This window comes from Loxodonta africana, chromosome 3 (genome assembly GCF_030014295.1).
Source record: "Loxodonta africana isolate mLoxAfr1 chromosome 3, mLoxAfr1.hap2, whole genome shotgun sequence".
NCBI classification, from domain to species: Eukaryota; Metazoa; Chordata; class Mammalia; order Proboscidea; family Elephantidae; genus Loxodonta; species Loxodonta africana.
In genome coordinates, this window is record NC_087344.1 from 36,280,166 (window position 1) to 36,294,125 (window position 13,960).

The 13,960-nt window shown below is 63.6% G+C and overlaps 1 protein-coding gene across 1 annotated transcript in view; it reads left to right on the forward strand.

Moving 5' to 3' along the window:
- Positions 1–12,568, forward strand: part of PLCH2 (phospholipase C eta 2) — a 30,895-nt gene extending 18,327 nt beyond the window's left edge. Inside the window, exons 12-22 of the mRNA XM_064281125.1 lie at positions 1,705–1,797; positions 2,198–2,280; positions 3,643–3,740; positions 4,040–4,222; positions 4,547–4,654; positions 5,710–5,834; positions 6,113–6,197; positions 6,471–6,617; positions 6,881–6,960; positions 9,276–9,573; positions 11,244–12,568. Of these exons, the coding sequence (XP_064137195.1) occupies positions 1,705–1,797; positions 2,198–2,280; positions 3,643–3,740; positions 4,040–4,222; positions 4,547–4,654; positions 5,710–5,834; positions 6,113–6,197; positions 6,471–6,617; positions 6,881–6,960; positions 9,276–9,573; positions 11,244–12,568 (2,625 nt within the window). The remainder of the gene's footprint in view (positions 1–1,704; positions 1,798–2,197; positions 2,281–3,642; positions 3,741–4,039; positions 4,223–4,546; positions 4,655–5,709; positions 5,835–6,112; positions 6,198–6,470; positions 6,618–6,880; positions 6,961–9,275; positions 9,574–11,243) is intronic.
- The last annotated feature ends 1,392 nt before the right edge of the window (positions 12,569–13,960 follow it).

A 13,960-nucleotide genomic window follows, 5' to 3' on the forward strand; every position in this document is an offset into this window, starting at 1 on the left:
GAATGGTGGGGGGAGTCTGGTGCAGGGATGGTGGGGCTGCTGCTTCCCTAAACTTTGGTCGCTGGAGGCCTCTGGGGATGCTGCTGAAGCGTGGAGAGTGTCCACCCCCGGGGCCTGAGGACCTCCAGCTCACCCCTCAGCCAGCCGAGAGCCAGCCTGCCAGCATCACCTTCCTGGCCCTGAGGACCCTGCTGGGGGCCAGTACCAAAGCCACATTAGGGGCTAAGTATGAACAGAGAGCCCAGAAGAGGCTGTTGGCCTGGACTCCCCAGGTGGCTGAGACTCAGGAAAGGACAATGGCTTTCACCAGGGATGGAGGGACCTCCAGCTGGCCACACCAGTGGGCATAGCAGCCCCATGTGAGAGCAGGGTTGGGTGTGTAAAGGGGTGTGTATAGGAGTATGTGTGCAGGGGGTGCATACAGGGGTATGTGCAGGGGTGTGTGTGCAAGAGTACCTACAGGATGTGTGTACAGGGGTGTGTGCAGGGGTGTCTATAGGAGTATGTGTGCAGGGGTGTGTACAGTGCTGTGTGCTCGGGTGTGTGTGCAGGGATGCATACAGGATGTGTGCACACATGTGTGCAGGGGTGTGTGTGTAGGGATGCATACAGGGGTGCGTGCAGGGGTGCATACAGGGGTGCGTGCAGGGGTGTGTGTGCATACAGGATGCGTGCACAGGTGTATGTGCAGGAGTGTGTGTGTAGGGGCATGCAGGGGTGCATACAGGGGTGTGTACAGGGGTGTGTGTGCAGGGGTGAATACAGGCATGTGTGCAGGGGTGCATACAGGCATGTGTGCAGGGGTGCTTTCAGGGGTGTGTGTGCAGAGGTGCAGACAGGAGTGTGTGTGCAGAGGTGTGTGCCAGGGTGTTTGCAGAGGTACGTGTGAGTGAGATGAGACGTGGGCCGAGACTGGGAACATCTGCAAAAGGCTGGCAGTGGCAGGTGGCGGTGGCTGCAGGCCTCAGGGATGGAAACACGTGGCTCAGGTTCCCAGGGCTTGGGCATGAATGAGCCCCAGGCGAGTGGGTGGTTATGACCACTCTGTGGTACCTCTCACAGCAGACAGCAGGGAGGGCCCAAGATACTTGGTTTTCAAATAGCAGGAGACAGGTGAGTCCTGCACCCACCCTGGGAGCCCTGACGGTGAGCAGAAAGCAGCATCTGGGTTTTAAACGCAGCCTATCCTTGTTCCTCCGAGTCTGCCTGTTTGCCGCCGGCTGGGCATCAGAGCACAGGTGTCCTGAGAGGGTTACATAAGCAAAGAGCTGAGGAACATTCCAGACCCACAGACTATGGGTATTATTCCGTGGAAAAACATTCAGAACTGGGAACTTAACGGGTTTAGAGAGTGCATTGTGAAAAGCTAGTGTGTGCGTGCGTCTGTGTACGCGTGTGTGCATGTGAGAACACCACCATCGGTGCCTCGATGGCCCTGATTTGCGGTTGTGTTTTCACTGGCAGCTGCCCCCCTCACCCCCTCCAGTGGGCCTGGGCTCTGCTCTGGGACCCCAGCACCTCGCTCTGCTGCCCCGGTCCCTCTCGGGCCCAGCTCAATCCCTTGCTTCCAGGAAGGCCTCCTGGAGCCTCCTGGAGCCAGGCATGGCAGAAGCTCCCGGCCCCACACCAGGTTCAGGGCCAGGCTCACCTGTTGCGCTCACCCCTGCTGCTCTCCCTCTCTCTCTCTCTTTCCCTGGGGCTCAGAGCAAAGCCGAGGAGGATGTTGACTCTGGGGAGGACGCCGGAGCCAGCCGGCGGAACAGCCGGCTCCTTATAAACAGCTTCTCCAAGCGCAAGGTCTGGTGGGCTTCTGGGGCTGGGGGGCCAGAGACCATTGTTCTCCAGACTGGCGGGGTGGTGGGTCTCCATTCTCCCTGGCTGGTTCTCAGAATCCTCGCTGGTAGCATCTCAAGGGCGGCTTCAGGGGGCCAGGGTCGGGAGCTGGGGCAGGGGCTGCAGCAGAGCAGGGGCCACAGTGCCCTTTCCGGTTGCCCCCTCCTCTGGCCCAGGTTCAGGGCCCCCATAGCTGGGCTGAGTGCCTAGCAGGGACAGATGGGGTGGGACTGTGGCAGAGGACGGGCAACCACAGCTAGGTGTGGAGGGGCTTGGGAAGCAGTGCAGCTGGGGCCCACCTCTCAACGGCCTAGTTGGAGCCCAGCGCTCCAGCAGGTCTCAATGCTTCTCTCCTTCTGCCCAGAAAAAAGGCAGCAAATTAAAGAAGGTGGCCAGCGTGGAGGAGGGGGTGGAGGACCTGGACCCCCAAGGAGGCCAGAACCGAGGGTCAGTGCCCTACTGCGGTGCCTACACATGCACCCCGGGAGGCAGTCCCTGGAGGCGGGCACAGGGGGGCTTTGGTGGGGCAGTGGGGAAGGAAGGGGCTCCCCACCACCCTGCACCAGAGGCATCCGGAGCTGCTGAAGTCGAGGTCCAGGCAGTAGGGCAGCGGATCTGCAGTCCCAGTTCCAGTAGCTCGGAATGGTTGGTGGGGTCCAGTCAGGAGGGTGGGCCCTGTGCTCCAGACCCTGGAGCAGAGCGCCCAGACAGAGACCCAGGCCCACTGCTGGCCGTGCAGCATGGATCTGCGGGAACCCAGGGCAGGGCTCTGTGTGGTGGCTGGGGGAGATGGGATCAGGTCTCAGTCCTTCTCTTCCCTGGGCCCCTGATCCAGCCAACACCCCCCGCTTTCCCCTCTGGGACCCCCTCTGTCCCTGGGGTCCTTCTCCCAGGACCTCCTCCTCCTCTCAGCGTTCCCTCCCAGAGTCTAGCCCCCTCAGCCAAATGCCCTCCTGAGGGGTCATGTCCACCCTTCAAATGCCCCTACATGCAAACTAGGCCAGCCCAGCCCAGCCATCCTATGTTGGTGCCTCCATGGGTGTGCAGTCGGCCTGTCAGAGCTGCCCTCTAAATCTAGGCTTCCTTGTGTCCCCGAACTCTGTCCCCTGTTATCTCTGTCCCCCATACTCTGCCCCCTGCATTCTGTCCCCCACACTCTGTCCTCCACAGTCTGTCCCCCCACACTCTGTCCTGCTTGCCTCTGTCCCCCCTTGCTTTGTACCCGCTCCCCTCTGTACCCCCACTCTGTCCCCCATACTATATGTCCCCTTATCTCTGTCCCCCCTCACCTCTGTTTCCTGTCACCTCTGTCCTCCCCACACTGTCCCTAGTCACCTCTGTCCCCCATCACTTCGGTCTCCTCTGCCTCCCCCATCCTCCATCCCCTCCACTCTCACACCCCCATCCCTGCTAACAGCTCCCTATCCTTTCCATCATCACACCTGGCTCCTCCCCACTTCCTCCTGGCTCTGTCCTCAGTGCACACCTGGAGCCTCGACCTCTCACCCCAACAGCCTCTTTCTGTCTCAGGCTCTCCTCTGCTCAGGACCTCCCGGAAGGCCCCATTTCTCCTGGAGGACCTCCTAGCCCAACCCCCCTGGCCACATCTTGCTGCTCTGTGCTCCTCTTACACCCCTGAGCCTGGGCACCTGCTGTCTCTGCAGGTCTGAGCCCAGGAGTGTGGCCATCCCAGCCGCCTGGCCCCGCTGTCTCTGCAGCACTCAGCACTGGTCACATACCCCTTTGATGGGTGCACACCTCCTGGCCCCCACGTGACCTCAGGCTCCTGACACCCCTCCCACCCCACAGGGTGACCCGGCAGAAGAAGACTATGAAGCTGTCACGGGCCCTGTCGGACCTGGTGAAGTACACCAAGTCGGTGGGAACACATGATGTGGAGACCGAGGGTGAGCGGGGCCGGGCGTGGGGCCTGGCCAGCCCTGATCCCAAGGCACAGTGGCGAGACCCTCCCTCCACCCCAGGTGGACCCTGACCTCAGAGTGCATGTCAGAGAGGGATGCCCTGAGCCAGGTACACACCAGAGAGTCCTGAGCCCTGCTGGCCCTGACCTCAGGGTACATGGTTGTAGGGAACACCATGACCTTAGGGTGCATGTCAGGGAGGGATGCCCTGATGTCGGGTGCACACTGGGGAGCCCCGAGCCTGGTGGACTGCCCTCTGATGCCTGCCGGTCTGCATCTGCCAGTGGCATCCAGCTGGCAGGTGTCGTCGTTCAGCGAGACCAAGGCACACCAGATCCTGCAGCAGAAGCCGGCGCAATACCTGAGCTTCAACCAGCACCAGCTCTCCCGCATCTACCCTTCGTCCTACCGCGTCGACTCCAGCAACTACAACCCGCAGCCCTTCTGGAACGCCGGCTGCCAAATGGGTGGGTGCCCATGGGCAGCATGCTGGGAGGCATCGAGGAGCCCCCAGGGGAGCCTCTGTGCCATCCCACCAACCCTGTGTATTGGCGCTGGGCTGGGTCCTCAGAGACACGGGTCTGCCTGTACATACCTGGGGTCTGGGGTCTGCAGGGGCTGGCTGTGCAGGGCTCCAGGGGCGCCCCACTAGGAACCGGGAGCCAGGGGTTGGGTCTTATGTGGCCCTGAGGGCCCCCATCACACCCGGTGGTGGGGGTGGGGTGGGGTGGCAGGTGCACCCAGCAGCCAGGCAGGCCAGTGTGACTGGCAACCCCCACCCTGCCCCACAGTGGCCCTGAACTACCAGTCGGAGGGACGCATGCTGCAGCTGAACCGTGCCAAGTTCAGCGCCAATGGCAACTGTGGCTACGTGCTCAAGCCCCCATGCATGTGTCAGGGTGAGGTGCCTGGGAGTGTGAGTTGAAAGGGAACCTGCACCAGGTAGTAACTGGGGACAGTGGCTTCAGCAGGGCCTCCTGGTGGGGGACCTGTCGGGTATAGCTCCCAGGATGCTGGGGCTGGAGTCACCTGCCCTGCTGGGGGCAGGGGCTGCATGAAGGACCCCCACTCAGCTAGGAATTGGAGGCGGTGAATTAGAGAACCCCTCACCTGGGCTCCCAGCATGAGGTTTATTAGCAGGTGCAGGCAGGATTTGTCAGGTGGCACGGTGCCAACTCTACCGTACCCCAGGCCTGTCTCCCACCCACAGCCTGCTTTGGTCTGTAGGAGCTGTAGACCAAGGTGCTCTTGAGGCTAGCCTCTGGGCTGGGCATTTTAAGGAGCTCCCCCTTTCCTCTTCCCTCCCCACTTCTTCCTCACGCCACCCCCCTACCCCCCCTACCCATCCTCTCCTCTCAGATGCTTCAATTTCTCCCTGACATGCTGAAAAGAACTTATGGATTTTTTCCCATTTTAATCCTAATCTTTCCCCCCACACCCCCTCTTTGTTTGTATTTGACTGTTTTTTAGCTGCACTTACCTCCCACCAAGTTTTCAGCCTTCACAGCCTCTGGCGTACTGCCAGAGAGCCCACCTCTGGGCTCCCAGGGCCTGGACCCCCTCCTCTCCAGGGTTCCCTGCCCCACGAGAGCTCCCAGGGCCCAGCCCCCACACCACCAGGGTCCCCCACCCCACCAGGACTCCAAGGGCCCAGCCCCATCCAGAGGCAGCATGACCTTGTACAGGTCCCTGAGCTCACCTGTAGGATGGGGGGTGGGAGTCCCATATTGTGTTCCAGGTCTCGGTCTCAGAGCCACCTGCCAGTCTCGATCCCCAAAGCCCCCCTCCGCCAGATGCGTTGTGATATTGCCTCCCCTCCTTTGCCTGGGCCTCAAGGTCCCATCTGTAAAATGGGGGAAAGAGGGATTTGACTGTTTGCAGCCTGGTGCCTGCCCAGGATCTGTGGGGCCTCAGGGAGGGCCACGGCTGCTCAGCCTCCCACCCTGGCCCCCAGGCATCTTCAACCCCAACTCTGAGGACCCGCTGCCTGGGCAACTCAAGAAGCAGCTGGTACTGCGTATCATCAGCGGGCAGCAGCTCCCCAAGCCTCGGGACTCGATGCTAGGGGACCGTGGGGAGGTAGGGGGGCTGCAGGGAAATAGGGGGGTTCTGGGGAGGTAGGGGGCCGTGGGACTCCATGCTGGGGCGCCTTGGGGAGGTGGAAGGGTGCAGGGAGATAGGGGGCTGTGGGACTCCATGCTGGGGCTCCGCGGGGAGGTGGAGTGGTGCAGGAAGTTAGGAGGGGGCCACAGGGGCAGCAGAGCTGAGCTGGGCCGGGCGGCGGGAGGGCAGAGACTAGAAGGGCAGGAGCCTGGTGCCTGGGCCAAAGGTGCCACCTGTACCTCTGGGGCCCCCAGATCATTGACCCCTTTGTGGAGGTGGAGATCATCGGGCTCCCTGTGGACTGTAACAAGGAGCAGACCCGTGTGGTGGATGACAATGGTGAGACACAGGGCAGTGGGGCAAGGGGACAGTAAGGCCTCCGTATACCTGTGCCTCAGATACCCCATCCCAGCTCCTGGCCATCTCCCTGCATTCAGGGACTACATCCCGGGCCACTATCAGCAGACACTGTCTCCCTGGATGCAAGTAGCATTGATGGCCCCAACTCCCAGGTGGCCAGCCCAAGGCTGGCACTTCGGTGGGCAGGGCCTGGCTGCGGGTGGCTGGACCCTAGGCAGGGAAGGAAGGTGACAACCCCCTGGTGGCCTCTAGGATTCAACCCCATGTGGGAGGAGACGCTGGTGTTCCTGGTGCACATGCCCGAGATGGCGCTGGTCCGCTTCCTCGTGTGGGATCATGACCCTATTGGACGGGACTTCATTGGCCAGAGGACACTGGCCTTCAGCAGCATGATGCCAGGTGGATGGGTGGGGCCTGGTCATTCCACAGGGACACAGAGGGGGCTTGGGGAGGAGAGCAAGGGAGGCCCGGGGACTCCATCCACCTAGGGGAGGGAAACACCTCATCCCTGAGGCTGGTGCAACCCCAGTGGGCTTCCTGGAGGAGGTGGAGCTAGGGGTCAGGCGGAGGCCCCAGACTGGGCTTGTCGGTGTCCTTAGGGACCTGTAAGTGGGAAGTGTGAGTGATCAGGGGCAGGTGGGAGCTGGTGACTGCTGTTGCAGGCTATCGGCATGTGTACCTGGAGGGCATGGAGCAGGCCTCCATCTTTGTCCACGTGGCCATCAGTGACGTCAGTGGTAAGGTGAGTGCTGCCTGTCGGGCCACCTTTGCCATCAGGAAAGGGCAGAACCAGCCCCAGCCCAGCAGCGTGTCCTGCTGCCCCAGGGCCAGCCCCTGATCCACTGGGCAGTGAGCCCTGTAGTTACCCCCCAAGGCCTCTTTCTCCACCGTTAAGACAGGGTGGTGGGAGGCTGCCTGGCCCTAAGTCCACCAGGGTGGACTTCCGTGTCCCCAAACTCACTGTGGGGCCCAGCTCCCTGCCTTGGCATGCCCAGGGCCTGGTCATTAGCTCTTATCCTGCCCCCACCCTGTGGTGACTCCTCTAGGCCCTTCCGGCCCCACCCAGGTCAGGGTGCCATGTTCTTCTGGGCACCGGCCAGCCAGTTTCCCCTTCTTTCCCCAAGACTCCTCCTCTCCCTGCCCCTTCCTGCCCAGGGCAGTCCTCCTACTCTACAGGCCTGTCCCCCTGCCTGGGCCGGCAGAGGGCAGGTGCAGCTGTTTGGGCACAGCTCAGGCTCAGCCCCTGGGGCCGTCAGGCACAGCAGCCACTCTGGGTCCCAGCACTGACCGTCTCTCTTGCTGCTCCATGAGGCCAGAGGTGCCGGCCGGAGCCGGGGCTCGCCATCTGTCCGTCTGTCCGTCCGTCCATCCGTCCGTTCGTCCGTCGTGTCTGCCTGCCCACGGGCGCTGGGCCCCAGCGGCCACACTGCACCTCACCTGCCTTCGCTCTGTCTCTTTGGTCTTGCAGTGGGTCTCTATGTGCAAAGTCCACCTTTAGAAGCGCAGCCCTGTTAGGAGCCTCCAAGGTACCCTGCGGGGACATTGCCACCCACCCCACCCCACCCCCGCATGCTCAGACCGAAGCCCCTCATTAGCATCTGCCACTCGGTAGCATTTTGGAAACTCTGCTCGTGTGACATGGGTGATGCCGTGGCTCCTGGGCTTCGCGGGCCATCCTCAGCCAGAGCAGCATTTACAAAGCAGACCCAGGACTTCAGCAGGGCCCTGGGGTTGCCCTCTGTCCGCTCCTCCCCCCACTGCCCTGCCCTCTCCCCTGTGCCCACCTGCAGCCTGCTCTGGCCCCTCCCCTCCTCTCCCCACTGCCTGTATCCTCCCCCCCGCAAACCCTCCCCCTCCCCCTCTGGAAACCCTCCTCCTCTGCAAGCCCTCTCCCTACCTCCCCTCCCCTTGTCTTCCCCTCCTTCCTGCTCCCCTTCCCTCTCTATGCTTGTATTTCCCTCCCTTTCTCTCGCCCCATATTCCCCTTCGCCTGTACCCACTCTCAGCCTGTGACCCTCCCGCTGCATCCTCCTCCCTCTCCCTCCACTTGTCTCTGTGCCCCCCATATCCCCTTCCTCTGTGTCCGCCTTCCTGTCTCTGCTCCCCCACTGTGTCCTCCCCCTCTGATTTTGTCGTTTCTCTGTCCCCCCATCTGTGTCTGGGGTGGGAAGGTCCCGGGACCGGGAGCTCCAAGCCTGAATTCTGGATCTTCTTCTAAATGACTTTGGCCATCTCTGACCAAATTGCACTGGATTTGGGATCTTGAATCGGGATGCTGATTCAAGTGCTGCCACACGAACACCTGTGCCTAGAGTGCCAATGGGGGTGACCTCCCGCCAGGCCACAGAACTGCTCCGTGCACGAGCCCGAGGGTCACCAGGGAGAAGAGGGGCGGGGGTGGGGGGGTCTGGGGTGGCAGAGTTTCTGGGGGCACGGCGTGTCTGGCATGCAAGGATTCCTGACCTGTGCAAACCTGGGACATGGCTGCCAGGCCCTCTCAGCAGTGACTGGGCCCACCTGACCAGGGCCCCAGGCCAGCTGTCCAGGAGGGCTGCGTGGCTGGAACTGGCATCTGAGAGGCAGGAGCCTGAGCCCTGAGCTCACAGTGGGGTCCCTGAGGACCCGCTGGAGTTCGGGGGGCTCTGAACAGGCCATGGGCTCTGCCTCCCAGGCCTGGCAGGAATGTGCCTCCAAGAACAGGCCGCCTGCCTCAGTCTTCTGTGACCGCTCCAGGCTGCCAGCACCCAAGGGCAGGAGCTAGGCCAGCCAGGCAGCTCTTGGGGTCCTCACTCTAATGTCTTTCTCTCCACACCAGCACCCCTGGCAGAGCTGGGGGCTGTGAGCCTCGAGGGGTACAGCGCGCGGTGGGTGCTGGGTCTCAGGTTCCAAGTTTCTGCTTCCCCACCCCCCCTTAAGGCCCCACCTGCTGCACACCTGGGGACCTGCCTCTACCCCAGCTAGCCTGGCTTGGCCCAGGCAGTCACTGTCCAGAATTGTCCATGGCCCCTCCTGCCCACACTCGCCAGTGCCACCGATGCTGGGCCCTTTCTCTTGCAGGTCAAACAGGCTCTGGGCCTAAAAGGCCTGTTCCTCCGCGCCCCAAAGCCCGGCTCACTGGACAGTCATGCTGCTGGGCGGCTGCTGCCCCGGCCCTCCGTTAGCCAGAGGCTCCTGCGGCGCACGGCCAGCGCCCCCACCAAGAGCCACAAGCCGGGCCGGAAGGGCTTCCCAGAGCTGGTGGTTGGCACGCAGGACGCGGGCTCTGAGGGGGCAGCTGACGACGTGGTGCCCCCCAGCCCCAGCCCCACCTCAGGAGCCCTACTGCATGAGGGGCCCAGCAATGCCAGCCCCCGAGGTAAGGTGCTGGCACCTACAGTGGCTGCAGCAGCGAGGAGCCTAGCCCCAGTTCCATCCCAGTGTGTTCCTGAGGGCACTGGGCCTGCAGGCATGGCCGCCACGTGCATGAAGTGTGTGGTGGCCTCATGTGCTGGTGTGGATGCTCAGGGCCTGCTCAGGGAGCGGCCACCCAGCCCCGGGCCCATGAGCGCCCACTTGCCCATCAGCCAGCAGCCCCAGGCCCGGCCAGATGCCCTGGGGGACCCCCGTGGCAGCCTGGGCTCCCGAGCCACTGCGGCCAAGTCAGGAAAAAGCAGAGAGGCCTCCGAGGGCCGCGGAGCCTGGCGGCAGCGGCCGGGCGGTGGTGGCTCCGTGTCCTCGGACTCCAGCAGCCCCGACAGCTGTGGTAGCCCTGAGGAGCCCCCCTGCTGGCCTGGGGGTGCCCGCAGGCCCCCGGGGGCCCTACAGCGGGAGATGAACGCCCTGTTTGTTCAAAAACTGGACGAAATTAGGAGTAAATCCCCCATGTTCTCAGCTGGTAAGGCCGGCCCCACTGGGCCTTCCCCTGCGTCCCTACTCTTGGCATGGCCTGCCTGGCTCCGCCGCCATCATATCCCTCCACCCTTGGCCCACCATTTGCTTTCATTTCACTGTGCTCCATCAGCTTGTCTCTCCCGCCCCCTCAGCTCTGGCCCTCCCTTCTGACCCTCCCATTTAACCCGAGGGGCCCTGGTGCTCTTGGAGCCCGGAGGTGGGGGGTGGGGGGCTGGGCAGCATGGCTGTGCCTCCCACCCCTGATAAGGTGGGCCCAGGCAAGGGCCTGTGGGCAGCGTTTGCTGAAGGCCACATCCAACCCAGTGCACACCAGCTGTCCCAGCCGGGCCCTCATCACAGGGGCCTATAAGGAGACTGGGGGGCTCAGATGCTCCTGACACCCTTCCTGGACCTTGGTTGCCTTCTGTCCCCCACTCCCCAGCTACTGGCCCAGTCACTCCCCAAGTCTGACGTGTCAAGGGCCAGCCCTAACCCCCCCACCGGTGGTCCAGGGCCCTCCAGATAGCGCTGAGAGTGCTAATGGAGTAGATTCCACGTGGCTTGGCATGGGCTCACTCTTGGCCCAACATGCACTGAGCGCCTGACCCAGAGGCCCTTCCAGGCAGGTCCTACAGCGCTGCCTGCAGTCCTGAGTGCTGCAGGCCCACAGCAGGGCGAGGTCGCACAGGCTCTGAGCCGCTGGAAAGCCAGCCTGTGGGCAGGGAAAGCTGGCCCTCCCTTCCTCCCTCCTTCGAGCTCCCGTCCTGCACCTGCTCGGGCTTGCTGTCAGTTTGTCAGTCTGCCAGCCACCTCACCCCCACCCCCTCTGATCATCCATCTTCTCCTTTCTGTCCCTGCCCCCATGCTGCCTCCATAGTTAGGAACTGATGGCGGCGGCCGAGCGCCAGGTAACAGGCTGGCAGCCCTGTGTGCTGTGTGCGTGCCCTGCCCTGAAGACCCACGGGTCAGCACCAGGCTGTGGCCCTGTGGCCTGCCTGCTCCCCCAGCTCCAGAGGGTGGCCGGGGAGAGGGGCATGCTGGGCACCCATGTGTACAGATGGAGGGCCTGGCCATTGAGGGCCCCAGGGTCCTGGTCCATTGTCTCATGGCATGGGGGCCTGGGGCACCTACTGATACCCCTCTCTCTCTCCCCAGACACCCGCCCCCTGTCCATGCAGAGGTCTGTCTCCTCCCTGTGTGGCCTGGAGACCATCGCTGAGGAGCCGGCACCCGGTCCCCAACTGCTGCCGCGGGCTGCCCCTGCCAGCCCCTCCCCGGAAGGGCCCCAGCACTTTGAAGGACCCAGTGCCAAGGCAGCAGGCCCCCCAGGGGCAGCCCCAGGAGGTTCTGAGCCCCCTCAGCTCATGACTGGTAGCCACAGGGACACTGAGGCACCCCCTGACAGCAGGCAGTGGCCTTGCCACGACGAGAGCCCTGGGGGGCTAGCTGAGGGGGCCGCTGGCAGCCAGGTGGGCTGCAGGGGCCAGCCCCAGGCTCCGGGCCAGCTGCACCTGGTCAGAAACGCCAAGAGTGAGGGGCAGGTGCTTGCAGAGCCCCTGGCTGGGCGGCGGCTCCTGGCTGGGCCCTCCCCAACCCCCGCCGTGTACTCAGACGCCACAAGCGGTGACCGGCTGTGGCAGCGTCTGGAGCCCAGCAGCCACCGTGACAGCCTGTCCTCATCCTCCAGCATGTCATCCAGTGACACCGTCATCGACCTCTCCTTGCCCAGCCTGGGCCTGGGCCGCAGCCGAGAGAGCCTGGCCGGAGCCCCATCCAGCCGTTTGCCCCCTCGGCCCTGCTCCACCTGCCCAGGCCTGCCCCCGGTGACCAAGAGCAAGTCCAACCCCAACTTGCGGGTCACAGGCCAGCTGTCCCCTGTGTCTGATGAGCTGCGGCCCCGGCCCCTGGCCCCTCGGCTGCACAGGTACCCAGCTGGTTCCCGCCTCCGGCCACCCTGGGGCCGTCTCTCCCTGGTGGGCCTCCAGGACTGCCCTGCAGCTGCCAAGTCCAAGAGTTTGGGGGACCTGACTGCCGACGACTTTGCCCCCAGCTTTGAGAGCAGGCCCCGAATCCCAGGCCGAGGCCTGGGCCCCCAGGGCGAGCCACAGCTGGACGCCCTGACAGAGCAGCTGCGCTGGCTCACAGGCTTCCAGCAAGCAGGGGACATCACCTCGCCCACCAGCCTGGGCCTGGCCGGGGAGGGAGTAGCGGTGGCAGGGGTACCTGGCTTCCTGCGGCGCTCCTCCTCCCGAAGCCAGAGCCGGGTGCGCGCCATCGCCAGCCGTGCCCGCCAGGCCCAGGAGCGGCAGCAGCGGCTACAGGGCCTGGGTGCACCAGGACCCCCCGAGGAGGAGCGTGGCACCCCCGAAGGTGCCTGCTCTGTGGGTCGTGAGGGCTGTGTGGATGTGCCTGCCTCCACCAAGGGAGCCCCCGGCCAAGAGTTCGGGGCCTCTGCCAGCCCCCTCTTGCTCAGACTCTGACCACTGCCCCAGCCTGCCTGCACCCTCCAGGCCTGAGTGGGGAGCCTTCGTGTTTGCTCAGGAAATAGGGCATCTGTCACAGGTCCCCAGAGCTGGCCTGTATGCTGAGTGCACCAGTGGCTGGCTATGCCCGGGTGACCGTGCTGGCTGGGGCTGTGGCCCTCTGCCCTGGTTGCTGCTCAGTGCCCTCCACTCCCAGGGGAGGAAGAGGCTGAGGTCGTCACTCCGTTTTAAGATATATACAGAGAGGTATTTAAATTTTTAGAGACAAAACTTGTACAACACTGAAATTATACCGAAGTCCTTTTCCATTTTTTTACCTGGGCTTTTAGCCCATGGGTGTGAGCGTGTGCCACAGTGTTGGGGAGTCATGCCCCCAAGTGGTCTTCCTCCCAGGGTGCAGGCCACGTGCCCAGAGCTGCTCAGACTGCCGGCATCCCGCCTGACTCGGCGTTTGGCCTGTTCTGACCCCCGTCCTCCATATCGGGACGTTTTAAGGACTGCGTAAACTCTGGAACATGACTCCAATAAATGCATTCTCACTTGGCGAGGCTGTCTCTGGGGCGCTGCTGGCGCAGCCCCTCACTCACTCCTGCTCTTGCTGCTGGGCAAGGTCAGTATTGGCCGACCGGCTCACGGGGCAAGGGGAACCCCACATACAACCTCCACCAGGTGTGTGACGTGATTCTAGTCCCCTCCCATTCCTCAAAGGGCAGTCTTGACCCAAGGCAGGGCCCCCAGGCCAAAGGCACCCTGGGTGAGGCTGCAGAAAGCAGGGTGTGCTGGAGCCCCGAACCCCGTGGTCACGATCCAGGAGCTGTTCTCCCCCGGTATGCTGAGGCTGAGAAACTGGACAGCTTTGGAGGGGCTGGGGGCCAGAGCAACCAGGGCTGGGGCACATGGGGCTGGAGCACCTAGTTCAGCAGCCAGCTCCCTCCCTGGACAGGGCGGGGGCGGGGGGGGGTGCGGTCCTTGAGGGCAGGGCAGGCACGGGTAGAGGGGAGACTCTGCATTGGTGAGCATGCGGTGAGAGCCCAAGGTCAGAGTGCTCCCTCCCCATGGGGCCCTGCACGCTCTCGGGTGGGGCAATGCTCAACCCCACCCCAGCCCAGGCATCTCCCCCAGCCCCCCGTGGCAACTGGCAGGGCCCCCTTCTGTGCCTCACAGCCAAGGGGACCGTTTGTCCTCCACAGGGGGTCGGGGCCGCAGGATTGGCCCCTGGGGGTGAGCTCAGGAGCAGAGGGCAGCCTGGGGCTGAGCTCAGGAGCAGAGGGCAGCCTGGGGCTGAAGATGGTCAGGGATACCTCCCAGACAAGGATACATGGGGCTGAGCTCCCCAGGGGTGCAGGCTAGGAAGGGCTTTATCGTCCACAGGTCCCAAGGCAGAGTCCA